At 41.8% G+C, this 27,819-nt stretch overlaps 1 protein-coding gene and 1 non-coding gene across 2 annotated transcripts; both read right to left on the reverse strand.

Annotated features, from left to right (window-relative positions):
- Positions 1-469: 469 nt before the first annotated feature.
- PPP1R8 (protein phosphatase 1 regulatory subunit 8) lies at positions 470-27,257 on the reverse strand. Its single transcript, XM_068917810.1, has 7 exons — positions 26,998-27,257; positions 13,091-13,151; positions 7,198-7,351; positions 6,234-6,454; positions 5,571-5,715; positions 4,378-4,442; positions 470-3,356 (listed from the first exon to the last, which is right to left on the reverse strand). Exons 1-7 carry the CDS (start codon positions 27,057-27,059, stop codon positions 3,003-3,005), a joined length of 1,062 nt encoding a protein of 353 aa, XP_068773911.1. The 5' UTR covers positions 27,060-27,257; the 3' UTR covers positions 470-3,002.
- LOC138062073 (small Cajal body-specific RNA 1) lies at positions 10,780-10,944 on the reverse strand. Its single transcript, XR_011136072.1, has one exon. It is a non-coding gene; the product is annotated as a small Cajal body-specific RNA 1 (non-coding RNA).
- Positions 27,258-27,819: the final 562 nt, after the last annotated feature.

Consider the following 27,819-nt stretch of genomic DNA (forward strand, 5'->3'; position numbering starts at 1 on the left):
CCACAGTTATCTTTAACCAGGTCCTAGTTTACTGTTCTTTAGAACAGCTTTCCCCAGTAAACCTAGGACAAGTTGCAGAAACATGGCGTGAGAAAGGAGGGTGCTTTTAGGCTGCCCAAGGTCAGTCTACAGGACAGAGGCAGCAAGCTGGGGGATGGGAAGAGCAAACCTGGGCTCTGAAATGCAGCTTTTCTAAATAGAGGATTCTGCCAAAACTAGATCAACCTGCACTCAGAAAACAAAAGGCAACTGCTGTGTAAACCACACTGTTAACAAGCAGCACTGGGCAGCAAAGCAGCAGATCACCAGCAAAGGAACAGGAGCAGCTTCAAGAGGTACAGCCTGAGCCAGCTGCTAATGAGACCTGCAGTGATAACTGCACTTTGCCATAGCAGAAATCTTCAACTAGCCTCTAAAATGTATGATCTCAACTGCAGAAGGAGCATAGACTAGGAACAAACACATTAACTCTCCAAACTGGCAAAATCTGCATTTAATTTACAACATAATAAAGGTTACAGGTAAAAAGCTCAACAGAAAGAGTGAAAAGGCCTATTACATATTACACAAGTGTACAAACTTCTGTACAAAGCCCCTGGATGTTATACTGTCCTCTCCTGTACTGGCCAGCTAAGGCCTCTAAGCTCTGAAATAATGAGAGCTTGTACAAACCCAGGGAGGAGAAGAGCTTTAAAAACAAAGAGCAATAAAGCTTCCCTTTCCAAGAAAGAACTTGCAAAGAGCCACTTAAAAAAAAAAAAAAGAGGGAAGCGCAAGACAGAAAGAAGGAGAGGGAGAGAGTGAGCAAGACAAAGAAGGAGAAGGAGAGGGAGAAGGAGGGAGAGAGGGAGAGAGAGGGAGGGGGAAGAGAGAGAGAGAGAGAGAGAGAGAGAGAGAAGGAGAAGAGGAAGGGGAGGGGGAGGGGGAGGGGGGGGAGAGAGAGAGAGAGAGAGAGAGAGAGAGAAAGAGAGAGAGAGAGACAAAGAGGGAAGGAAAAATAAAACTCCTGTTCAACTTTTACTTGCCCTAACTAGTCTTACCCTAAAAAGATGCCTTCATAAAACAGACTGGCAGGAAAAAGAAAAATTTACATCCTGGAAAGAAGAAAACCTAAAAATCAAGGAAGAAAGATTTAAAGAGTCAGTATGGAGTGTCTGGAACAAGAATGCCTGGGGACTGAATCATTTTCAATAGCAACTTAAACAGAGCTGCACAACTATGTCATGGAGAAGTTACTACATTCATCCACATAGTACTTTCAGGTAGATATGAAGGGGGAGGAAGGAGCCTACCAGTCCCTCAAGGCATCACTCCTGTGGATGGGGTAGCTACTAGCTCATTTTTCTCCTCAGTAACATGATAGAAGCAATCACTCTGCAGATGCAGAAGTCACACTGATTTTGGAGCATTCATCCAAAACAGTTCTAGTGCATATGGCAGACTAGATGCATTAGAAAACAGCATTGCTCCAACCACCTTCAGGCTTTCACAACACTAATTTGCCAGGTAGCTACAATACTGTGCACATTAATGAACAGCTGGGGATACCTCTGTCATTTTAGTGCACATATTATGGAGGAATCCCCCAAAGGAATGTGACTACACAGCTGAACTGCATTATACAATGTAAAAAATCCAGAATAAAACTAAGAAAATAGAGCTCTGGCCTTACCTTATGTAAAGACTAGACACTGCATCTGAACACATTTGCATCAGATTTTGAAATGTAAAAATGAGAATTTGAAGGGCTGGAGCAACTGCTCAAATCAAAATCATTTTATTAAATGGAAAAAAAGTGATGAAGTAGTCAAAAAATGTAATGTTTAGAAGTCAGCATGGGGACTGTTTTATTTAAGGTGAGCAGATTCTCTTCTGAGAATTCATATTCTAGCTTAAAGCAGCTCTCATTTCTCACTTGCTGTTTCTAGCAGCCAAAAAGAAAATAGCGTATATTGTGGTTTTAACTGTTAAACATGCAAGTCCTCTACCTTTGAGGATGGCTGCTCATTTTTACTTGTGCCCTGTTGTATCTCATACGTACTCTATTCTCACAGGTTCCATTTGCAAACAAAAATGAAGTTATTTGAATTAAAAGGGCCATCAAGTTTAAAAGAAAGTGTTCTCCTCTGTGTTAACTCCACCTTAAGTTGTCACAGCGGAAAGAATTATCACTGCTTTGTTGTTTATTACTTGTACAGCGCGGATGGTAGCAATCAACCAGTCAAGGGCTTCTAGGCTCATTATGCTTGCACGCTGCCATTAGCAGCAACGCAAGCTCAGATTCATCCACGTATGCATTCATGTATCCATCCACACAGCACTTCACTGGACAATACTGGACCACAGCCCAGGAACCCCATCTATTTCTTGTCCTTTCAACTCCAGGCTTTCATGAACCAGTGGGATGCTGTAGTGTTTTAGGTGGTAATTAAAACAAGCTGCATCTAAATAAAAAAAAAAAAAAAGGAAAGAAAAAAGAGAGAGAATTCACCAGAATGGTGGATTTTGTAAAGGTAAAATAAAATTAAAACTGACCTATATTTTGCAAGTTTTAGAACTCACACCAATGTGATTTCTGAAAGGCTTGACCCAACAAACGTTTACTTCCGATACAGCTGAACTGCTATGAGCAAGCCCAACAGGAATGACATTACTCATAGTAAGCACTATACCTAGATACATATACTTGCTGGGTCATGCCATTAATGGTAACTGTGTGACTCTGCCCCCTTAAACTTATGGATCAAAGCTCAGAGTAAAGACCTTTGGGGACAGTAACGGCTAAGAAAAGGCTGCCAGGTATTTTGGTTCAAAAGGAGATAGGAGCTGTATTTTCTTAAACGTACATATAAAAACATTTGAAGACAGGTCTTTAAAGGATATTTCACTTCTCCAATCTTGATATTACATGTGGTTAGGACACTGAAATTTTAAAAAGACGATACTGCACATAAACAGTTTCTGAAGTTCGTAACTCCCACCCTCCCTCAACAAAACCCTACTCAGATCAGTAAGGAAGGGGTCGGCTTCTTTCCTGGCCACGCCTCCTTTGCATATTTCTTCTTCTTGGGTTCATTCACAGCTTCAGGATTAAAGACAGCAGGGTTTGGAGCAGGGTTCATGTTAACTGTTGAGGGTACAACAGGAGTCAAGTCCACATCTGGGGCAAGATTAGGGTAGGGCATCGGCAGACCTCCAATGAGTGCTGTCCCATGGACGCCATGCGATTGGGAACCTGCCTCATTGTGAGTTGGAGGCAAACCACCGTACAATCCTCCACTGTAGGGAAAGTTTTGCATACGCCGTGATGCAGAATCATCTGTGGTCAGTGAGCCTGGATTCTCTAGGCGTTTTTTCTGTAGATGGAAGTATTTAAAGAATTATTCAGAATACGTGAAACAAGAAAGCCAGCCACTTAAACTGGATCCCAATGCCATTTTCCCTGAAAAGGCACCTAGACTGGCCACATACAAAGTAATCACAAACAGGGGTAGATTAACCATTTCCCACACCTTTGTCCCAGAAGGTTTCTTTTGGGGTTCCTTGAAATCCACTTAATAACTGTTAACAATGCAGGAAGGGGTGACAGGAATTGAGATATTAGCTCAGGTTTAATTTAGATCAGCTTTGAGCTCCCCTTTGCCTCCTGAACTTGCTTGCCAGACTTGAGCTTGTCCTGAACACAAGACCAAATATGTCCTCAGAAAATAATAAAATCCCTCCTTCCCCACAGAGTGAGAAACAGAGCGCAACTTCTAGATCACTTGGGTGATTTTGTCTCACTCCTAATTTGAATCTTCTGCAGCAGGCATGCAATTAAAGGTTTTATGTAGAATTATTCTTTTCCACATACATTATTTAATCTATACTAGCAATCAGTGGCATTATTACAATGCTCCTTAGCCACTCCGAAGTTCTTCAGATCTTCCCTTCTCCCAGAGTATTCAAACTAGATATAACACTGGCAGTACACCTATTTTGAGGTAAAGTTTAAACACTGCTAGTTCTAGTAGACAACCTTATGAAATCTTTAGCACTTACTGTGTTTAGATAAATAACTTCTCATTCTGACTACATGTTTTCTGTACTTCCCACAACTGATGCCAAGAAGTATATCACTGAATTTTTGGAAAGTAGGGTTTTTTTTTTTTTGGGGGGGGGGGAGGGGAGGGGAGGGATTCCCATTAGATCCTAAAGAAGGAAAAAGCTGGACTTGAAGGGAAAATTTCAAATTTACTAAAAAAGTTAATTGCAAAAAGTGAACACAATGTTTGCTTAACACCTCTTTCCATCACAGAACTCTGTTTAAGACTATAATCCATACAGTGAGTTTATCAATGTAATTTCTTGATTTGAGAGTTGGGAGTTACTCTGTACCTTAACAGGGACTACTGCTGTCTGTACCATGTTCCTGAAACGCCCAACAGAAGGGTCCACATCCTCTGTAAAAGAAAGCACAGTGAAGCTTTCAGTAAGAATACAGAAAAAGATGGCATATTTGTCAGGTAAAGGAACTTGTATGAAGAATTGGTCCTTCTCTTCTCAAAGCTAGCCTTGTAGTAGCACTCAGTGAACACAAAAGGAACTAAGTGTATGGATGGGGACACCTAGTGGTTATCTCAAGGTGGGCTCATCAGTTATTCTGCAGAGAAAGGCTTGGGAGCACCACAGGGGACAGAGGGAACCACAGATGAACTGCTAGCTTGCATCGCTCAGAGTGGAGTTTTGGGCTGAAAGCTGAATCTGACAAGGCACTGCACATGCTCAAACAGTTAGCCCTGCAGGGACCTTATGGGTCCTTGAAGGAGTCAGCAGAATTCCATGTACAATCTGTGAAAGTCTGAGTAATTATCTTTTTTGCAATGCAGATAACTGCATTTGCATGAGGATGTTCCCACAGCTAAATGGCATAACCTTATGGAGCAAAATGGTTATTCTGGGTGGTATCACTGCTAAATGAAAACTTTACCTCCAGAGGGTATGCAAAGATGCATATTTATTAATAAGCTGCACTTATTAATAGGAACATTGTCAATATAAAACAGCTAAAGAAGGAAAATGATTAATGAGGAACTGGATACATCTTCAGAAGTGTCATTTTGAATTAGAATCACTTGTTTCAGATACGCAAGCAAGCGGGGAAAAAAACTGAGCTGGAGATACAAATATCGAGCCCATGAGGCAACAGGTAGGGAAAGCATTAAGGGATACATTAAAAAAAAATAAAGAAGTTCAGTTCTCATTTAGATTCCAAAGAAGGTGAGAATTTAAAAGCTTTCAGCCTTTTGGACCCATGAGATCTTTCAGTCTGATGAAACTGTGAGCAATGAAGCAGAGTGTGATGCTCCTGTACTGAAGAAATCATGCACAAGTTTTATAGGTAGAACAGAGGAAACAGAGGTCAGAGACTTGAGAGAGATGGCAGCTTCTCCAACACAGCAGACCCCAAACAGTCACTGCCAAATTCTCTCTCCTTCTCTATACAGAGCCACGAGGGATCCCTATGTGAATACTGGTAATGTGGTTCTAAAGGCATCAACTAGAGAATAAAGCAAGCTATAGACACTCACCCGGATTAATGATTTCATCATCATCACTGAACGTCACTCTGGAGTTCTTCCGTTTTCTTTTTGGCCTCTGAATATCCAAGTTTCCTTCCTCTATGGTTAGTGTGGAAATTCTTTTGTTGTGGGCTGTATTAAACTCTGTCAGGTTCTAAAGATAAGTTCAGAGATGAAATAGTCTAAGCAACTAGCCTATGAAGTTTGTGTTTTAATCATGCGATTGTGCAGTCAAAACTACAGCACACCGTTTAGCTTCAACGTTAGACCCCTAGGAAAAAAGGGTGCTTCAATGCCACGCACCCTGCTTTCCCACTCTTCACTAACTAACCGTAGGACACAAGCCTGCGTTCACTGCTATTTGACAATGGAGAAGAGCCTGGGAAATCACCACTGACCTGGGGTGAAGTTACTTGGATTGAGGGCTGTCTACAAGCCTTTGTGAGAAGACCATTGAAACGGTAGAGTCATTAAAGCATTAGTACTAGAAAGCTGCATGAAGACAGGTCTATCTTGGCAGAATGAGATGGTCTGTGAACATCTGCCAGCAGGAGACACCTTGGGCTGTCCTCAAGGCAAAGAAATTAAGAATCTGGACCTAAGCAAACAAGCAGGGAATGCTATTCATTTAGATGGATATGCCATCTAAGTACAATGTGTCATGGTGCTCACATCAAGTTCTGTTTCCTCCTCTGGCAGGCCCAGCAAGCCCTTGAGCTCTTCATCTTCACCACCCATTTTCTCATCTCCTTTAACTGCTGATGGCAGTGTCTGAGGCTTCTCTCGCAGAGTATATGCCCGTGTAGAAGCTCCAAATGAAACCGTGGAGTCAATGGGTATTTGTTGGGGTTTGTGAGGTTCCAAACGGATATGACCCAAGAACGTGCCATGTGCTAAGAACGTTAGAAGAGAAAACAGTCTGTTAGCCCTCAGCCTGGGCTCACAGTTTTTGAGCTCAAGCGTTGAGAACTTCAGGACCTGTATATGGGTGCTCTGAGATGCAAATCACTGAGTTAGTGTATTCAGCGGTGCAAAGCTATCTATGGACACTTTAACTACCACCCCAAAAACTAAGATGGCCCACAAGTCATGAAAAGAAACAACAAAGACCATTCCGTTTCTGACTTTTTGCAGCTCCCACTGTACCGTGTCTGGAATCATTCCCTCAGTGGAAAAAAACCCAGAACTTCTGGGTTTAGATCTCAGGAAACTGCCTTGCAGAATGGAGAGCTTCTTCATTACAGCTGCAACAGGAAGGCCAAGTCACCTTCCTTTTCTCTCTCAGTCTCTTAAGAGCCTAGAATAACGTTGCTTTAAAGCAAGTGAAACAGATGTAAGCTGAGTGAAGCAAGTTCTCCTTTGCTCCTAATACTTGCCATTCTTTCATTAGGATGCTAATTCTGATTATTGCCATCTGTCCACACAATGCAAACAAAAAAACTGGAAAAATACGTCTCAGATTCAGAAGTGTTTAAGCAGTAAAACATAATACATCTATTTATTAAAAAGCTCTCTTCCAGAATGGAGTTAATTTAAGTTCAAATTTCAAACACAAGCACTTTTCTGGAGTTTCTTGAATTCAGTTTGGACTGAAGCCACTCCATATCCCACCCTGATTAAATATCATGCTACTTACTGCTGTTCAGATCTATGAGGAAAACCCTCTTGAGATGTTTGTGGTACACCAAGGCAGCATGGACCCGCGAGCAGGACTGGTGGTCAATGGTAAAATCACACAGATCAGGATTTCTCCCAAAAAGGTAATACTTCTTCTCATCAATGATGAGTTTCTGAGTAGAATATCAGAAAAGCATATTAGATTCCTATAATCTTTTGGGTCTTTCTGGAAAACACACACTCAAGAACACAAATAAACAGAGCAAAATCAAAGAAGCAAAACAATCAAAGCATCAAGAGCTGATCAATATTTCAGTTCTATCCGATACCATTCAATAAAGAGACTCAGATGTTGCCTTTGTAAAAATCAGAGGAGCTGAATATGGAAGAGTCACATTTACACCCTTATACAGTCAATACAAGACAGCCTGGGAAGGACAATAACTCTTTGAAGCATGAGTGTCTCTCCTAGGAAAGATTCTCCCCAACATCTCCTGACAATGATTTTTATATGTGCCTTGAGGCAGATCATCTTGGACCTCATCAAGGCCAGGAATCTATGCTAAGAATCTCTTCTCCAACATTAAATATCAAAAATAAATATTTCTCTATAGAAACAGACCTACAGGAGATTTTTCCAGATCTTTATTCAGTTTGGATTTACATCTTTATTACACATACTGCAACATGAATCCATATTGGCCTATTCAGGAAACCACTAATTTAAGGCTTTGCTTTTTTATTCACCCTAGTTCTAATCTCTTCTTTAAATAACATTTTGCATACAGTAAAATCAGGCATGTAAAACACCCCTGACAAGCGAAGGAACGTGCTCACAAAGTCCTAAGGTACATACAGCAAATTTCTATTAACAGACATTGTCGATAAAAGGAACTCCTTGCTTCTAAATGCTAAAGTACCTAAGCAATACAGCCATCTTCTGCACTGCACCCCAAGACCTTAAATTAATTTGTGTTTTCTTGCTTCCAGCTGCACACGTCAAAAGCTCGCAACGCAGTAGAGATCTGTTAACAGATGATTTCCTCTGCTCTATGGAAACATTTCCTAAAACCCACACAATGTTAAACAGCCTGATAAAATGAATTACGATGATGTATTTTTCCACCTGAAAAGAAAATCTTAGTTCAGGAAAGCATTTGCTAAACTTAACACTTTGCCTGCTAGAGCATTAGGACTTCTCCCCTCTCCCTGCTTCCACTCCCAGCTACACAGTCTTCCCCTCCTTCACACTGCCACACATCTAATCAAAGTTTTCAACTTGCAAAGCACTTTTTTGCTGTGTTAGTTTTCTACTGATTTAGTGAACTGAATCAGTTTGCTTTCAGTCAGACGTGTATCACACTGCCTCTAAGGAAGCAGTGAGTTACATGCGCTAGGACTGTGGGATGAGGATGGACCCTTCTTTCTGGCAGCAGCAATCGTCTGAATCACTTTTTTTGTCAGCTGCATGAGCTGCAAGCTCCGCTAGAAACAGCTGATATTTCAAACTAGTTATGGGAAGATTCTTATTTTTTAGGAGCTATCAGAAAGACTGAAACAATCAACACCTAGACAGGCATTTATTCTGTGACAATACTAAGTCATATGGAAAATAGGAGACAAAGCACGGAACATGACATAGTATTTCTATTCCTCTGCCTTGTCTACAGGCATGACATTCACGCTGACCTAATTTTCTACAAAGCACTTTGCAAATTCATGTCTAATTACCTGCCCACCCATTATCAACTTTAAGCTTTTTAGCGTTGCTGCTTTCAGATTTCACTTCTTTGAGTTTTTCAGATTAATTTTTCCCAGATGCGTTCTCCTACATTCTGGAACTTGAACTCTGCATTGTTTTGCTGAACATTTAGCTTTGTAGCATTTTCCAGCCTTCACACTGCAAGTTCTTATAATCTCGTACTAACAAACTTTTAATGCATTTCATATATTTATTCTTTTAGATCACAATTAAAAGATGAATAACTCAGTCAACTCCATACTGGTATATATCACAATCACTTAATTTCTGCTTCTAAGAAACATCTTATTCACAAAACTAACTCAAGGCATACACTTCCAAACATGATTTCTTGAGAGTAAATACTCTGTGAAATTTACTGATTTACATATGTTTATATTTTGTCCTGCTTTCCTAAAATAACAAGATTTAGATGATCAAGCTGTTTGTGCATCCATCAGGCCCCTAATCCTCCCTACTAAACTAAATAACTTTTCAACCAATTGGCCAATTTCAAGATATTAATTTCCAAAAAGCTTTGTGAAAACAAACTGCTAGATAGAGGACAACCACATCACTAAGTACCCTCAGTGATATACAGGTTGACAGAAAATCCACAAGAGTGCCAACATTTGCGCTTTAACTGTAGAAAAAATCATCTTTTTGAGCCCACATCCCATTTGAGAGTACAGACATCACATCGCTGTTAGAGGTTCACCTTCAAATAGATCATCCGGTGACAAATAAGCTTCAAATGCAAAATGAAAGTGAATGATGATTTCCCTGTGACTGGGCCATTTAAAATACGCAGTTCTCTCCTTTGAATCTACTTGTACCTGTTAGGGAACAGCATACCTTGAAGCCTCAGTTTAGATGGAAAAAATAAAACAAGAAATCAATATACTGAAACAAAGCTTCATGGATTCTGCTGTCACCTGGCTACTTTATTATCACTTCCTGGCTCTTCAAATACTGGTTTTCACAAGGCTCTCCCTTTAGAACTAAGCAGAAAGTATTAACCATTGATAAAGAGTTTAAACAAATGCTTGGTTCCTTACTTTTTTAAAAGTATTATTTCACTTTACTCGTTTTTAAATATTCTACTTGTAATCAGATCTCTGCTCCTTGTAAATGCTTAAGGATAGCATACTTCTGCTGTGCTTTCCTCTGCAAGTCTTAATAGACAGCTATCATTCCATTACTCTCTCTTACCATACATATTTTTCCTTAAGATTTGAGTAGTTTAATCCATCTGCTTATCTATGAATACTATACTGCTTGCTATAATACATCTTTCTTATGAGAAAGTTAATTAGGATTTCTGGAGGTTTCGGCTTCATAGCAATGGATTTATTACCAATCCTACATAGTACCTTACTCATTCAGCTCAGCACTCGAGTCCTCCGTTCAGTACCTTTGTGCCATTAAATTCTGCAATTCTACTTTGTGGGAAAAATATGAAAGAACGTGCTGCAGCTTGCAGCAACTTTTCCTTTTACCCTAAGGTATTGAAAAAACTCCTGTGTAAACAGAATCCTGATACAAACAACTGGATCTTCAGAAGCTGATTCATTATTCCACATTTCAGTGTTTAGATCCACAAAGTAGTTATCTCATGGTCTCAAGCACCATAAAAGTTGGTCCAGCAGTTTCGCGCTCTTGTCAACAGCTTAATCCAAAAGAAATTTCTTGCATGTTATCATTTGCACTCTTTAAATGTAAAACAATACTATTCTGACTTGACAGTATTTCAAGAGATCTTGCAGAGATACAAATGAATTCATAAATTGGAAGTGCTGCAACAAATCAGCAATATAAAATCATTTTATTGACTTTATTTCAATAGAATGTTTTGAAAAGTTCTGTGCCTCTGAGTTATAACCCAGTGTTATCCTTTATACACTGAGCTTAAACACTGCATGGCTTGTTTGATGTTGCACTTCTCAGACCCAGCAATCACAAAGTGTACCTCAGATCTCTGTACAAGACCTGGGACACAGATGGCTCGGTTAGTATCAAGTGCTCAGTAATCCACAAAGATTTAAGAATGTTCTTACTTGGTTACTGCTATCTACCATAAAAGACATAAAACTGAGAAAATATTTACCATGTGCCACTAACCAAAGAGGGACATAGATGGATCATACTCAAGTGCTTTGTTAATTTATTGCACAACTCTCCTGCGTACACAAAACACATTTTCTCATATAACCACCAGTGTCTGGAGTACTTAAGTCAGCCCCTATATACAATGTACAAGGCCACAAAACAACCACGTAACGCTCACGCGTGGTATATGAAGCAATCTGCTATAGCTTCCCAACCATGCCAGCTCTTCTGGTTCTTACTTTAGCAGACTATTCTGGCAAACCATACTTCCATCCTACCCCTGTGGCTGGGTGTAGCTGGTCACCACCTGCCACACCATTCAGCACACAGATATTATACACTGGCAAACTGCACCTCGCTCAGATGCCTTGACACTAATACCCCAACATCAGATATTCAGGAGATAAAATAGGAACTCCATAGTCATTCTGCAACTGTTCCAATTGTACGATGGCTTGCTACAACATAAATAAAGAATAGGGCAAATCATGAACTGGCATGCATGTATCAAGCAAAGATTAGTCACTAAAGCCCAGGCTTATGAATGTTTGGGATAAACATCTAAATTCTTACTAAGGCCAGGCCAAAGCTGTGGGAATAGACCCTCTCACCACATCTTCTATTGAGCCTCAGAGTGCTTGGACAGCAGACAAGCCTCTTAACAGCGCTTTTTACAGCGGCAAAAGAATCTTTTAGGTTGTCAAGAGAGTTGACGTGAGGGAATCAGGATGTTTGTACCACCTGCTTTTCCAAGGCAGCTGGAGATCCCAGGCTTACAACTCGGGCCAAAAACTCCAGGCAGCAAAGCCTAAATAAATTCTTTCTCAGAATCTGACAACACCAGGACGATATCCCTGATTGTCAATTTACCAGCACTGAATTTGTTCGTCCATTGTCAAAGGCAACAGTGTGTTGCCAGCCTCCCTATTGGCATTCTGCTGCCTTTTTTTTCCAGTGCTGACCAGGACTCCCATGATAGCCATTTGCCTAGCACATGTGGATTAATTTAGCAGAGAGCTTCATATAAGCTTTCTCTTCCATTCTCAAATTCTCTCTCCGCTCTCAAGACATCCAATACAAATATGACAAGATAAAGCTGGTCTCAAAGATGATCTCCCAGGCAGGAAGGCTGCATTGTGTTTGACCACCTGCTACAAATCAGAAAACCTAAAGTCACTGCCATTTGGCTTTGCTCACTGTATCTCATTACATGGCCCAGAAAAAAAAATACTGAAAAACTCAATACCAAGTACAATCGTCACCAAACATGCTACTGCTAGAACGGTGATGAGAAGATGAGCTAAGAAGCATTCACACTACAGCTCTCTGACCTCTGAGAGTGATTTTGAACATGCAACGGATTGCCTTGAGAAGCAGAAGACAGTCCTCTGAAGACAGAGGCAATGCAATGGGTTTGAGAGCTACAGCGCTTAGGAAGAACGAGTGAAGGATAGTCACAACATAGTCCAAGGAACTGGTACAAGCCAGTTCAGCCACACCTTGTGTGAACTAATGAGGTCCTATGAAGATAAGGTAAACGCATGGTAGGTCGGCCTCAATTTGAAAGGAACCAGGCACTAACTTGTACCCTTGCTCAAGGCTGGCTTTGCCAATTGTGTCTTCAAACAGAGACTAAGATCACTCACTCAAAAAGTCTGTAAAAATCATCAGCTGCGTACTATTTCCATATAAAGATGGACCTCAAGCTTCATTTGACTGGTTTCTAGCCTAGGAAGAATAAATGTCTTGAGGAGACAAGTTCTTCTGCTATAAGAAAAATGATTCATCATATCTGTTTTAATCACAACACTCATTGTAGGTCCAGAATACAGGATGCCATATTTCACACAGCAGACCAAGCTGACTTAAGAGTACAGGCAAAGGAAGACTGGTTAACTTTATCCACACGTTTCAGAGTAAAACCAACTGATTTGGAAATAACTAACACCAGGGAGAAAGGAAATGCTTCTGGATAAACGAGGTAAATACAACGACAAAAGTTTCTCACCACTGCTGCCTATGTATACGATACACTGAACATGCAGAAGATCTGTTTTCATACCTCAATGAGTTTGTCTCCTTTGACTACATCCAGATGTAAGCCAGGTGGAGGCTTCCCTGCCCTAGAAAATAAAAAGAAGAAAATTTAGTATCAAAATATTCATTTAAAAAAAAATGTATTAGTACTGGAGCCATAAAACACCAAACCAATACAAAGGTAAGCAATTTATTTTGGGGAAATACGAAACCCCCATAATTGTTGCCTTTTTCTTGCTGATTCCTTCTGACTGCACATAAAACATACATTTTTAAAATAAGAGTTAAGCTGACAAGAAACTTGAAGCATTTCAAGCTTTATTTCTCCAAGGAAAAATAGCTCATTTACAAAATGAGCACAGCAGCTCCCAACAGGACATAAGGTGAGGCCAGGAAGCCCCCAAAAACTAAAAAAGGGGATAGGCTGGGATTGTTTTCAAGAAACTTGTCACCTTGCTCAAGTGCTCTGCTTTCTCATGTTACCTTCCAAATAGTAGGTCTATACCCTTCGCTGTTCAGAGGGAGAGAAACGTCCATCATTCTTCACTTCTAGAACTGGTGACGGCCAATACCAAAAAGGGGCTCCATAACACCTCTGTAATATTATTCAAGTTTTTGACCAATGACTAGCGTCCCTCCACTCTTACCCTATAACCAAACTTTCCCACCAGCATAGGGAACTAAAACACTTCACGGAAGAGACTACAGAATTAGAGAGCAAAATGATCACTATGCTACCAAATTCTCCTTTGCCAGATTCTCAAGCACACGGTAGTTCTATTCTCCTAGCCCTACTGCTCCAACCCTACCCACACTCTGCTGAAGTAGCTTTGCCAGGCAGATAGCATTATTCTCACCTGGGGAAAGAGAGAAGAGAGGCAAGTGGAGCTAAGCAATTTACAGAAAAACAACACTAACATGCAGCAGAACACAGGAGGATTATCAGGGTCAAACATTATGATACTCACAATGTTCAGAACCAGGACATTCATTGTCATATCAATGCATTGCCTGTCACTACAAAGGATACGAGGCTGTTGGGAGCAAATCATCTTTTTCTGCTCAGACCTCCAAAATCTGTATTTCTAATACTCCTTCACTGAGAATTACATCGCTGCTTGTCTCTGTGGCTGGACTAGCTTTCTAGGCAACAGCAATGACCCAGTTCTCAGCTATGCTGTTGTCCTTCTGAAGAAGGACCACAGAAGAGATCACGTTCTCATTTACCGTTTTGCTACTGCACAGAGCAAGCAAAGAACAGCCACAAAGGGCAGTGACATTCTCAGCATGGCTGAGGAAGAAAGAGAGGTCACTTATAATTGAAGTTGTTCAAGAGGGTTAAATGTCGCTGTTCACGCTTTTCGGATGTGCCTTGCAATTTGGATGTTTTTTCCTTTCCCCAAGTCAGTTGGTTGTTATACACACGCTCTCCTAAATAACTTCTTACAAGAACACATCTCTCCTATTCCTACGCTTCTTTTCTTTCTCAAGTATTGCACAAGTATTTTCTATTTTTGCTCTAAATCCACTATACTAGCCTGCTCTGATATCTCTCTGGCCCTTCTTGAGCTTGCCGATTAGACTTTAATTAGATTTTTGCTTACCAAGTCCTTCTCTAAAACTGTGGATAATATAATTCTATCAAATAAGAAGAATACAGCTGATACCAATTCTTATTCTTTTGGACCAATGAACAGTAGCAACAAAAGCAGAAGCAGCAAGGCTCCATGACAATCTACTAAAGTGGCGAGTGTTTCCAAGGAATAGGATTGCGGTGGCATGGGGGAAGTAAAATGCTCTCAGCGAAGTTATACAACATAGGTGATTAAGTTGTTCAAGGATTGATTCTTCCCGTCACTCTCATACAGCAAGAGGACCACTTCGTCTCAAGTATTCCTCTAGACCTACATAGTCAGGCTACATCTAAATATCGCCATCTCTTCCTGTGCTTCTCTCAGCTCTCATTTTTCACTAAAAGATAGGTCTCACCTGCACACTCACTCTTCACACCACTTCAGTGTTTTTCTTTCTGCCCTTGAGCGCTGGCAAACTTGTTTTCCTCCATTCCATGCAAGTTACCAAGTACTAGTTACTCTGCAACACAAATTCTTTCGATAATTTTCACAGAGCCTGCCTTACTTTGATCAAGCAAAAGCTGCCTTTCCCCCCCACCCCTTTTCTCTTCTTAAGCTCTCCAATCCTTACAAATTAACTCCACAAGCAGGTCCAGTTACTTACTCAGTCTGGCCTCTGCTTTTCTTTTCAGTGATACTTTCCGGCATACTCCATAGTCAGCAACTCCTAAAAATACTTTAGCAACACCCTCACCTGTTGGGTCATGGAAAACCTCCCGAGTGTTCCAGCACAACCATGTCCTCCTCTTGTACACACAATCCTGGCTGATGGTTATCTTTGGCCATACATAATCTTTGGTCTTTCCATTCCCCTCTGCTCGTCATTCAACTCTTGCTATTTTCACTCTGCTTTTACCTTCAAATTTATTTTGACACAAGACAGCACCCTTGATAGTGCTTGAAAAATTTATCCATTCTCTGACTTCTTTTGGACTGAAAGTCTTCTGTAGTCAGCAATTTCCCCTATCAATCTATGCCTGCAAAACACTGAACACAATAAGGCTGTAATACCGATTAGGATACTGCCAAAACAAATTCATGGAAACCATCCCTGGTAGAGGGGAAAAAAAAAAAAAACCAACAACCTTTGGAACACACTGAATCAATGTCACAGCTAAGGCTGCTGAATTTACATTTTTATAAAACTCAATGAAAAAATAGCAAGATTCTCCAGTTCTGTGATCAGAGTTACCAAATATCAGAAGTAAAGGCTGTATCTGGAAGTGTTAACAACCCTCATATGCTCTGGTCTATCAGACCTCTAATGACATGCATCAAGGAGGTAAAATACTGTAGGGCATTCCCTTGCAGAAATCCACCAGCACAAAGTTTGTCAGAAAGTTTGTACTACTGCCATTAGACAGTATTTGTCCCTTATTTCCAGCATAACAAAGAAGTCCTCTCCCTCCTAGTGACCGCTGTACTAAAACAGCCATTAAACAATTTTTCCTACACGACTCTGAAAGGCAAAGTTGTTACTTGATGTCAGCAGACTCTCTTCTCTCTAAAATATACACGGACAACCTGGTTTAGCACTGCTCCAAGATAACTGATCTTACCTCAGAACTTGGATCCATCAGAAGTGCTTGCTTTTGAAAGAGACAGATGAGGCTGTTCTGTACCTTTCAGATCATTTATCACAGTCCCCACTGCTTCAACTGCTTCTAGTATCTACATCTCAGCATTCTGCAAGTGACCTTCAAATCAGACCTGCAAAAGGACTAACTGTAAATGACCACTGGTTCAATATATTTAACTGAGACAAAATAGGCTTCTGTTAGAAAATATGCTTAGACTGCCTATTGTATCTGCAAGGGCTTACTTGGAAAAGAAGCCTTCCAGAGATTTAATGAGGCTGACTAGCAAGGAGAATAGGGCCACAGCAACATCATTACATGAGTTCTCTGGATCAGAGAAGAGGCGAGAGGACAATCCTACACTAGAGTTTTTCTTCAGAGAGAACGAGTACAAGGAACTCAAAAAGAACGTTCAACAAGAGATTCTGGGACAAGCTGGCAGACAGAAGTAACAAACTGCAAAACCCACATGGTATTTACCCAAGTGATCTAAAGCATATCAAGTATCAAACAGCTTCCTACACATAATAGTTTAGCAATTTACTGCTTAAACTACTCTCACTGTCAGAGGAATAAAGGTATCAACTGTGACGCTAATCTTCAAGTATATTCCAAGTGTGATGTGGAAACTACAGACAGTAAATTCAAGTTCTGTCCTGGGAAATTGGTAGAAACTATAATAAGGAGTAGAATTAGCAGACAGATAGGAACAGAATAATAGTCAGACCAGAACAGAGTCATCTAATCCAGCGTTCAGGATGGTGCAGTCAACAGCATTTTTCATCTTTCTTGTAAAAAGAGAGCACTATATAAACAAGAGAAGAGCTCCTTCTGTATGAAGAACATTAAAGAACTCTATTTACGCTTCACACTCCTGGGGAACTGTATTGTGCAGACCTGAGTGACAAACCCAGAGTAAGAAACTTTTCGCAAAATGAAAACATCCTCCAGTAACTAATACTGGGTGCCTCATGCAGGAATACTCTCTCAGTTACCAATAGTTATCAATTCAAGGACTTTTTGAGCCATAGCTGCTATTTCTTTAAACAGCTGCGTACATAATGGCTCTATGAACCAACCTAAACTTATGCCATTCACAAAATCTTACACAGATGATTCCACAAATTAACTATATGTAGTTAAATAAATCCATAAATCCCATAAATCCATGGGCCCCGATGGGATGCACCCACGAGTGCTGAGGGAGCTGGCGGATGTTATCGCTAGGCCACTCTCCATCATCTTTGAAAGGTCCTGGAGATCAGGAGAGGTGCCTGAGGACTGGAAGAAAGCCAATGTCACGCCAGTCTTCAAAAAGGGCAAGAAGGAGGAGCCAGGGAACTACAGGCCTGTCAGCCTCACCTCCATCCCTGGAAAGGTGATGGAACAGCTCCTCCTGAAGGTCCTCACTAAGCATGTGGAGGACAAGAAGGTGATCAGGAGTAGTCAGCATGGATTCACCAAGGGGAAATCATGCTTGAGCAATCTGATAGCCTTCTATGACGGAATGACTGGCTGGGTAGATGAGGGCAGAGCAGTGGATGTTGTCTGCCTTCACTTCAGCAAGGCTTTTGACACTGTCTCCCATCACATCCTCCTAGGTAAGTTCAGGAAGTGTGGGTTGGATGAGTGGACAGTGAGGTGGATTGAGAACTGGCTGGATGGCCGAGCTCAGAGGGTTGTGGTGAATGGCGCAGAGTCAAGTTGGAGGCCTGTGGCTAGTGGTGTCCCCCAGGGGTCAGTCCTGGCTCCAGTCTTGTTCAATATATTCATCAATGACCTGGAGGAAGGGACAGAGTGCACCCTCAGCAAGTTTGCTGATGATACTAAACTGGGGGGAGAGGCTAACACACCAGAAGGCTGTGCTGCCATTCAGAGGGACCTGGAGAGGCTGGAGAGGTGGGCGGAGAGGAACCTCATGAAGTTCAACAAAGGCAAGTGCAAGGTCCTGCACCTAGGCAGGAATAATCCCATGCACCAGTACAGGCTGGGGGTTGACCTGCTGGAAAGTAGCTCTGCCGAGAAGGACCTGGGAGTGCTGGTGAACAACAAGTTAAACATGAGCCAGCAGTGTGCCCTTGTGGCCAAGAAGGCCAATGGGATGCTGGGGTGCATTAGGCAGAGTGTTGCCAGCAGGTGGAGGGAGGTGATCCTGCCCCTCTCCTCAGCCCTGGGGAGGCCCCACCTGGAGTACTGTGTCCAGTTCTGGGCTCCCCAGTCCAAGAGAGACATGGCACTACTGGAGAGAGTCCAGCAGAGGGCTACCAAGATGATTAGAGGGCTGGAGCATCTCTCCTATGAAGAAAGATTGCAAGAGCTGGGCCTGTTCAGCCTGGAGAAGAGAAGATTAAGAGGGGATCTCATCAACGTGTACAAGTATCTGAAGGGGGAGTGTCAAGAGGATGAGGCCAGCCTCTTCTCCGTGGTGCCCAGCAACAGGACAAGAGGCAATGGGCACAAACTGAACCACAGGAAGTTCCATCTGAACCTGAGAAAAAACTTCTTCACTGTGAGGGTGACAGAGCATTGGAACAGGTTGCCCAGAGGGGTGGTGGAGTCTCCTTCGCTGGAGATATTCAAAAGCCGTCTGGATGTGATCCTGGGCAATATGCTCTAGGTGACCCTGCTGGGGCAGGGAGGTTGGACTAGATGATCTCCAGAGGTCCCTTCCAACCTAAACGATTCTGTGATTCTGTAAAGCACCATCACCTTTTGTTGACTATGAATCTGCCTACTATTAGTTTCACTACTCACGACATTACAGACATCCAACATATGCCCAGTTGCTCCTCTTGCAGACTGCAGGGGACCCTACGCTCACTGTTTGTTCTACAGCTGCTCTATATTGTTGATTAACACTTAAAAATAATACTTCAAGGGAAGGAATTAATATGGTTTTTGAAGAGGCAAGTAATATCTTTCAGTCTACCAGAATTACTGGAGATTATTGTATCAGTACAGCAAACTGACAAAGTCATCGAGCAGTGTTAAGGAAATTAAGGTGCAATGGGGAAAAGAAAACACTAATCCACAAAGGGATGCAAATGCTTAAAATTCAGGAAAGAGCACAGTCGTGCAAGGGCTCTATGCTGTTTAGGAGATCCATAAGCAGCCTGGAAAAAGGGAGTGAATGAACAAATGAGAAAAATCATTTATGACAACAGTTATGCAGGACAGTCAAATCAGACTACAGAGCTGCAGAAGAGTAACATGATTCTGAAATGCTGCTGGAGAAAACAGTCTGTAAAAGTCAGTACTCTCGAGTTCAATGTAATGCAAAAGAGTAAGACCACCTGAACCACACAAACACAACAAGGAACTCCAAATTCCTTACTCAGGAAAGATCTAGAGCTATCATGAATGTTTTCAGAAAGAATCATCAACAGCTGACAAAGCAAAGTCACCACAAGGAAGAAATCTTTATGCAACTGCATAAATAAAATGTATTCACATCTTCAATGCTGTATTCGTTCTGGTTTCCTCATCTCGTAGAGGAGCGCACAAGGATGATAAAGCAGCATGGATGGCTTTGAACAAGGGGGGAAAAAAAAGAATCTCTCTTAAGGAGCTCTGGGGGAAGAAAAGGGGCAAGTATTCACCTTCTTAGTCCTCTTAATGAATGCTCCAAAATTACTGTATTACGTCTTGAAACACAAGAATGAACTGGCCTCAGGTTTGAAAACAAGGAGAGTACTTTTTCCCTACATTTGCATAATTTGTGGAGAACACTGTCACAGGATGTTGTGGAATTAAACTCTGTTAAAAAAGAGAGTTAGAAAATTTCTGAAGGTTAAGTCTGGTGTTAATCGTTAAACACGACCACCGAGACACAATCTTCAGCTCACAAAATCCCTTAACTTCTGACAACAAAAAGCCTACAGTGTAGTCAAGGGGAAGATGCCTTCCCCTTAAGTCTTATATAAAAGTTACTGACCACTCTCAAGATAGGATATAGAATCAAATGGGCTGCTGGCTTCAGTTAGTACAGCTGTTCTTCTATAGAGAGAAAATGAAATAAAGAAAAAGCCCGCTCAAAATAAGAAGCGAGCCAAACAAGAAGTTGTTGCCGATCCTGCAAATCGGCGAGGGAAACCAGTCATACGCCTTTCTCAAAGTTCAACATGAGCATCACGGAGTCTGAGAACAGGTTAACAATGGAATCCGTTTTGGTGACTTGATAATAAATTTGACAAAACAAGCAGACGCTATGACAAAATTAAGGTCCAGATCTTTTAGTAATTATCTTAGCTCACACAGAATAGCCTCTTCCCAGGTGGAAGAGGACGGTTGTAAAAAGAGCTGGCTAAGAACTCTGAGTAACCTTGTTCCGTCTGGAGATAGTATCATCTTTAGGGTATCCCAGCTTTCAAAAATGCTTTATCAGCCCTTCAAAGTTTCAAAGGAGGCAGTTGTGATTTCCTCCACCCTTAAAAACACTGAAATCACACTCTCCAAACTTCCAGTTGTAAGAAACACTGGTTAAAAAACCTCGTGGTCCAAACTAGACCATCACATATCCGTCCTGAATAAAGGAAATTACAATATGCATTAGAAGTATTTCATAGAAGATTTCTGATGAGAAGCGTGGTAGCTGCTTCAGCTGAACAAAACATTCCATTCGTATTAAAGCATTTGCTCAACTTCACCTTGGCGCTCTGCATGTTTTCTTGTTACAATGCATAGTTTCATATAGAACTAGATTCGACTGGTTCAATCTGTAAAACATTTGACTACTTATTTGGGAATTAAGTCTCCATGGAATACCGTGAAATCAGAAAACGTAAACAAAATTTAATTCTTAAGACTAGGGCCACGAATATTCTAGTGGAGAGAACTAAAGACTTTATGACATCAAAAACTGAATTAAATAGGAAAGTGAACACTAAATAGTGAGGATCAATACAGTGATTAATTGATAAGAATATTTCTACATTTTCAGAGTGAGAATAAGTATTCTGGAAGTAAAATTTCCCTGTAGAAACCACAGTGAGAAAAGACAGGACCTCCAGAATTAACAATACGCTGCTATTTCAAGTCATATCGCTGGAACCACATTCAAGTAAACACCCACTAGGTTTTTTGCCTCCCTTACGCCTACTGGGAAGTTGTTCCAAAGTCGTTTTATTCTGGTGGCTAGAAACCCATTTCCCAATGGGTAACCCAATTTCCCATTTCCCAATGGGAAACCCAATTCCCACCCTAAATTGTATGGTGTTCTTTCCCATCAGTTAAAAAAATAATAAAAAAATCGTTTCCCAGTACTGTCCCTCTTCAAGAATACTTAGTGAAAGCCAGTGTTGTTTCTGTTACACTAGACAACTAAAGCTCTATCCTCTCTCAAAGTCAGATTTCTATTCTCCCATCAATGTTATTAGTCCCTAACTATTTATCTTACACTTCTATATTTCATCTTATTTTTATTGCTCCAGTCTTCAAATTATACTAAAAGGATGGGTTAATACTCTGACTTTTTTAGGTTGACTACACTTTTGTTCCTAACAAGTGTTGTGGCCGTTTTTATCACGGTTATTAATAAAAAAAAAAAAAAACAAAACAACAAAATGCTATCGTGACCAGCCCAGAGGCTAATCCTTTTTGGGGGATTGTCTTCTGACAATTTCTCTAACTAGCTGCGACTGTCTCCTGGAGGCCAACTCCTTATAATACTTACAGTTCTCACGTGAGCCCTGCCCCCCATCTCCTCCTAAAATTATAGTTCCCTATGTGTTCAGAAAAGCCAGTTCTTAAAGAAAGCATGTTCATCCAACAAAGTCAGCCTTTGACAGATCTACCAGATATACCTCCCCACCTTCAGTAATTAATTTCCTCAAAATATAGTCTAGCAGCAGGATAGAGAAAATTGCAGGTTTTCTTATAGTAGCAACACATAGGAATTTGTTGGCCTTCTAGATGACACCAACTGTTTAGAATGATTAGCAGCAAAATAATTAAGAGGAACATCACGGAACAAAAACAACTTCCAGCCTGGATTTTTGAAGTACTAGCTTGTAAACATCCACAAAAAAATTTTTTTTCCTCCCATAATGGGGACCGATAAACGTTTCTTCAGTTTCTTCACCTAGTGTTCTACAGGCCAGTTCACTGCTCTGTGCATTACATGGCAACAATTCTGTGGGGAATCCGTATAGATGACTTCTGCTGGTGATGGCAAACACTTTACAGAACTATAGAGAAACAGGAAAAAGCAGGTACAGACAAATGAGGAGGTCCCCCCTTCCTTGCTGATGTTCACGTAACTTTCATTTTCAATGCTTACATGCTGGTAGGGTTACAACAACTACATCCAGTTCAAATTCAGCAGTCTCATTGAATTAAGTCCTATCTAATCTAAAGAGAAAATCTGAGTTTTAGCTAGTAAGGACATAGAGAGGACAAGTTTAATTCTATTGTGTTAAGTTTAAAATTAGGCCAATTATTTAGGTTTCTAAATGCAGACTCAGATGTCTAAATTTAGCCACTTTAAAAAATCTTGGCCTGTGTGACTACTGTATATACCCTCTTGCCCAACTTCAAGGACAAGGTGCAATTTCCAGAACTCTAGAGCTTATTCTCTCCAGAAATTAGTGTAAATTGTTGTCAGAAGCAGCCTGATCTTGGCTCAGAACAGACTGAAGAACCACCACTGTTCCCGTTAAAACCTATTATTTTAAAATTAATTTATGTACCTTCCACTACAAGCTTGACAACTGAACCACTGAGGCATCAAGACAGACTGTAAAGAGAGGCTGCAGAGAGTAAAGGCAGGTTAAAATAGGACAAAAGGAAAGAGGGGCAGTGTTCCTTCGAACACATGATATTCATCTCAAAACCACCTCCCCAGATCATCTGCATCTCCTTGTAAATTGCTGCTACTCATTAAAAACCACCTCAGGAGGTATGCTAAAGACATAATAAAGGTAAAATATTTGTTATCGAAAGACTTCTCCTAACCTCATGGTACGTCTAAATTTTAACCAAAGAAAGCATGATCAACATCTAATTCAAATTTTAAGTGTATGTTCTGTGTTCCTTCTGACACATATACAGGAATTACAGTACAGGTATAAAGCAAATACTGGCATAAGTACTATTTAAGAAAAAAGTCATTATTTGCCAACTGTATTGAGCCACTTTCACCGCTGGAAATGAAAGAAGAAAGAATAATTATTTTACAGACTATGAAGAAGTACACCACACCAGCATGAGAAGTAAATCAAAGCCAGAACTTAAAGCCAATGAAACCTTGAGTTTGAGAAAAGAAAGCTTTTCTGAAAACTAGATACTGAAATCTGTTAGGGAAGAACAGATACAATAATAATGGAGACAGACCTCAAAGCATGATCAACAATTTGAAGAGGAAAAAAAGGCTCTTTCTGATTAACATTTTTCAGATATGTTACTCTCATGATAGTATTTGTAGCCCCAAGTGCAGTTCCAATAGAAGCAGAAAAATAAAGAAACCAGTAAACACTGCAATTTTGACTTTAATACAGGTTAATCAACTTGAAAAGGATTCACTACAGAAGAAGCTGCTACTGAAGACTCTCTGCAACTCAATGGCTTTTGGTCACTCAAAACTCTCCTTGCTAAGATCTGCACGATTACCTACATAGAAAACTTATCAATGCACATTCAGGACATTGAGGATCCATGCAGACTGCATCTACACTGATGCTTTATCTTCTAATTGCTGCTTACCAGCAGCACATCTCCACCATCTAATATCAAAAAGGCAAATTTTATTTCAAACCACCTGCTAGTGATATTTACTCATCCCTTCAGATATCAGTGCTAACACTGATCATCAACATCTCAAAAGCAGCACCAGAGATGCCACAGATGGGAAAATTCAGAAAGTCCTTGGCATAAATAAAATTTGAAGAACTAATTACAGCAACTGTCAAAATGACTTTGAAAATTCTGCCTTCTCTCTCATTCCCTACTCCATGAGCAGACTCGCTCTCTGCCATGACCTTTGAATACTAAAGCAAATTCATTGTTCTCCATTCAGGTTCTTAAAACCTTGCTGAAGCCAGCTATTCATTTACTGGTTGCTATAGCCGACAAACTAGAAACAGGAAGCTTTGAGTCAAACACACACACACAGTAGATTACATTTAATATAACACACATGTGAATCTCAATTACATGAAGGCCCCAAAGACAGTGGAAGATTTCATATAGTCAAGAGCGTCAAATAACAAAACTACTGGTCCAAAGCCTGCTACTGCAAACCATTTTCACTCTGGAGGATCATAACTGCAGCTCACACATAGAGCAACTCTGCACATGAATCTGCGGTGAAAGACCTATCGTTATTCAGCCTCAAAAATCACGTGATCTTTGGTTTGCTCCAAAAGAAATAAAGCTTTAAAATTGTGAACATTGAATTTGTAATTTAGTAGGTGCCAGCAGAAGGAATGTAAAGTTTTTACAAGAAATATGGTATTTTACTTTTTTGCAGACTAGGAAATCAAAATTAGAGGTCAATAAATTCAACCTTTTGGGGAGGGGCTCCTCCCTCCTACTGGATGAGACAGTGGAGTACCATGAGCCACAGCTGCCTAACGTTTTCCATTTGCAGTTACTTATACTTTTAGCGGAATACAAACACTGTTATTGGAAGCTATCCACATTGGCTCCTTGCTACATACTAATTTTTCAGGCTTATGTAACAGCTTACCTGTTTTAATAGAAATGTTAAGCTTTCCCACACACACAAAACAAAAAAAGAACAAAAATACCTTACACCGAGATTATTTACCACATCTATTCACAACAATTTGACTAAGACCAAACTCTATCAGGTATGTATTTTACTCAGTAACTAACTAAAATACTACAATTTGTACATGTCCAATAGAGGTTTAGTGGAAAGTAAATAGTTTCTTGAAAACACAGAGGGAGAGAGTCCATATACTAGCTTTGTTTTACCTGAGGAGTATTTTAGAAAATTATACTAAAAGAATATTCAGGTTGCAAAAAGCTGATCATCAAAAAAATTTGGAAGTGTCACAATGAAGATGAGTTATGGTACTTGAATATGGTTCCCTTACTCATGGGTGTGAAAATTCTGGCTTTAATCAGACCCCTGACTCCCCTTCCACTTCATTTTTCTATCATTCAGCACAATGGATTTGTGCTTCAAAACCAGTTCATGCTAGCACAGTGAAGGAAGCTGTCCGTCTGTAAGACCCTACCCTGTTTGTAGCAGAAGCCAGAAAGTACATAGCTAAAGAGGCCCTCACAGTTATGGCTGCTACAGTTCTCTCCAGATGGCATTTATTTAGGAATTCTTCTGCAATAGCATGCAACTGCCTGAACTAAACATTTAACAAGTTACACCTTTTCAGCTATTCAATCTAAGGCTTCCAGAGGCAGAAATCTCTAGTATTTACTACTGAATACAGTGCAAGTTGTGAACACCGTGCTACAAAAATACTATGAAAAAAAAAATTAAGGACCTATGTCAAATTCCAGGTTGAACAACCAGAATGTACTGACACTGTGCAATTAGTAGGTTTACCTACTCCATCACACCATCATTACACAGACCACCATCTTGTCTCATACAGATGTTTGTTATTACATACGCTTACCATAGACAACACGGTAAAATACAGGAGAAATTCTCTTCCATGAGAGAGTTGAATGACATTCACTGATTAAAGCAAGGACTTATAAAATAAGTGAAAGTTAAAAAGCACATTTACTAAGCATCCATTCACTGAGCACTATCATCCAAACACTGAAGAAAAGTATGGGACCCACAGTAAAAAAAAGATGATTATGACTATGCAAATAAAGACTGTAGTCATGCACATACACAGGCAAGGACTAATTAACTAATACAAAAGTGGTTGAATTTTCAGCTCTAGTGCTATGTCATTTTCCATGTAATTTAAAGTACGTGTAACCTGAATAATCAGTTGAAAAAGAAGATGGCACAGCAAATGCCTATTTAGCCACCTATCCAAGAACCCGAAGAGAACAAAATAGGATCCTAGAAAGCCTAATCTAAGGCCCTGCTCTCAACAGAAGGTTGGACCAGATGATCTCCAGAGGTTCCTTGCAACCTGCACTTTTCTATGATTCTAAAACCAACCCTATTCATGTTTCTAATATTGCTTCTTCAACACATCACTTTGACTTCCTACTCAATGCAATATAAATCCAGGCTAGTTTTAAGTTGATAGACTTTTTTGTACGGTATACGTAGCTTAAGTAGGAAATTTAATCTGTCCTGTATCATATGCTTTGTTTAAGCCCTTGCAAAAACACAAAGCATCTCCTGAAAGCACTCTGAGCTTCAGCCAACTCTGTATTTCGGCACTGAACCAAGATAACCCGCAGGCACTTGCTGATGAAGGATGCATCCGCAGGGCTGCACTTCTCAGAGCCCCCTGACAGGGCCCAGCACCCCGGGGGGGGGGGGCAGATAGCTACTGCCGCTCCCGGCTGAGGGAGCCCAGGCCCGGGCAGGCAGCCTTGTCCCCGCGCCCGGGAGACGTCGTAGCCCCGCGGCCCTGCCCGGTCCCAGACTCCCCTCACATGAGCGGCCGCCACCAGGCCCGGTGCCACTCCCCCGGCCCGGCTCGGCCCTGCCCAGCCCGGCGGGCACCAGCGCTCCGCCGCAGCAACCGCCAGCCCGCTCAAGGCCCGCGGCGAACCCAAAGGCGAGGGCCCCGGCGGAGGGCGACGGCGCCGGCCCGCCCGCTCACCAGCTAGGGCACTCGAAGAGCGAGAGGCCGCCGCCTCCGGCCGAGTTCGCATTCGCCGCCATCTTGCATCTGCCCCATTCAGGCGGGCCGAGGGCAGGATGGGAAACAGGCGGACCCGAGCGAGAAGCAGTCCCAGAGTGCCCCGCGCGGCTCCGCCAGAGCGAGGCGGGGCGGGGCGGGGCAGGGGCAGGGGCGGCGGCGGCGGCGGCGGGGCGGGGGGGGGGGGGGTTGGCTCCAGCTCGCCGCCCGCCTCGCGCCCCTCCCCCGCTCCGGGGGGTGCGCGCGCGCCCGGCGGGGCCGCGCTCTCCGCGGTCACCGGGGCGGCTCGGCGGCCGCGTCAGGCCCCGGCGGGGGCCCAGTGCCGCCCCTACGCCCCGGGGAAGGCTGGAGGAAGCGCCTCGGCCCGAGGCAGCCTCGTACCCGCCCGAACGTGGCTCAGGGCGGTTTCTTAGGAAGACGCGAGGGGCGGCCGGTCCGGGGCGGCTCTGCCGGGTTAGACCGCAGCCGACCGGGACGCACTGCCCGGTCCTCGGCCTCTGCCCGCCCAGCTGACAGAGACACGCTGCGCTGCGCCTTAGGCCTTGGACAGCGCAGACGCTTGCCGATCTTAGTGTTCCTGCCCCTCTTCCTTCCGGGCCTCATCTCCCCGCACCCCAGGGCACCAAGAAGGCCCTGTAAGTTACATCCATGTCATTAAATTCCTCAAAAAGAAACCGAGAAACGCTACATAACCTTAGCTATTAAAACACATTTTTACTTCTACCATGGGGCCTTCCTTCTAACTGCTTTTGGAGAAGGAAGAGGTGGATAAAAACAATGAAA

The sequence above is a fragment of the Struthio camelus genome, chromosome 23, assembly GCF_040807025.1.
Source record: "Struthio camelus isolate bStrCam1 chromosome 23, bStrCam1.hap1, whole genome shotgun sequence".
In the NCBI taxonomy this organism is placed as follows: Eukaryota; Metazoa; Chordata; class Aves; order Struthioniformes; family Struthionidae; genus Struthio; species Struthio camelus.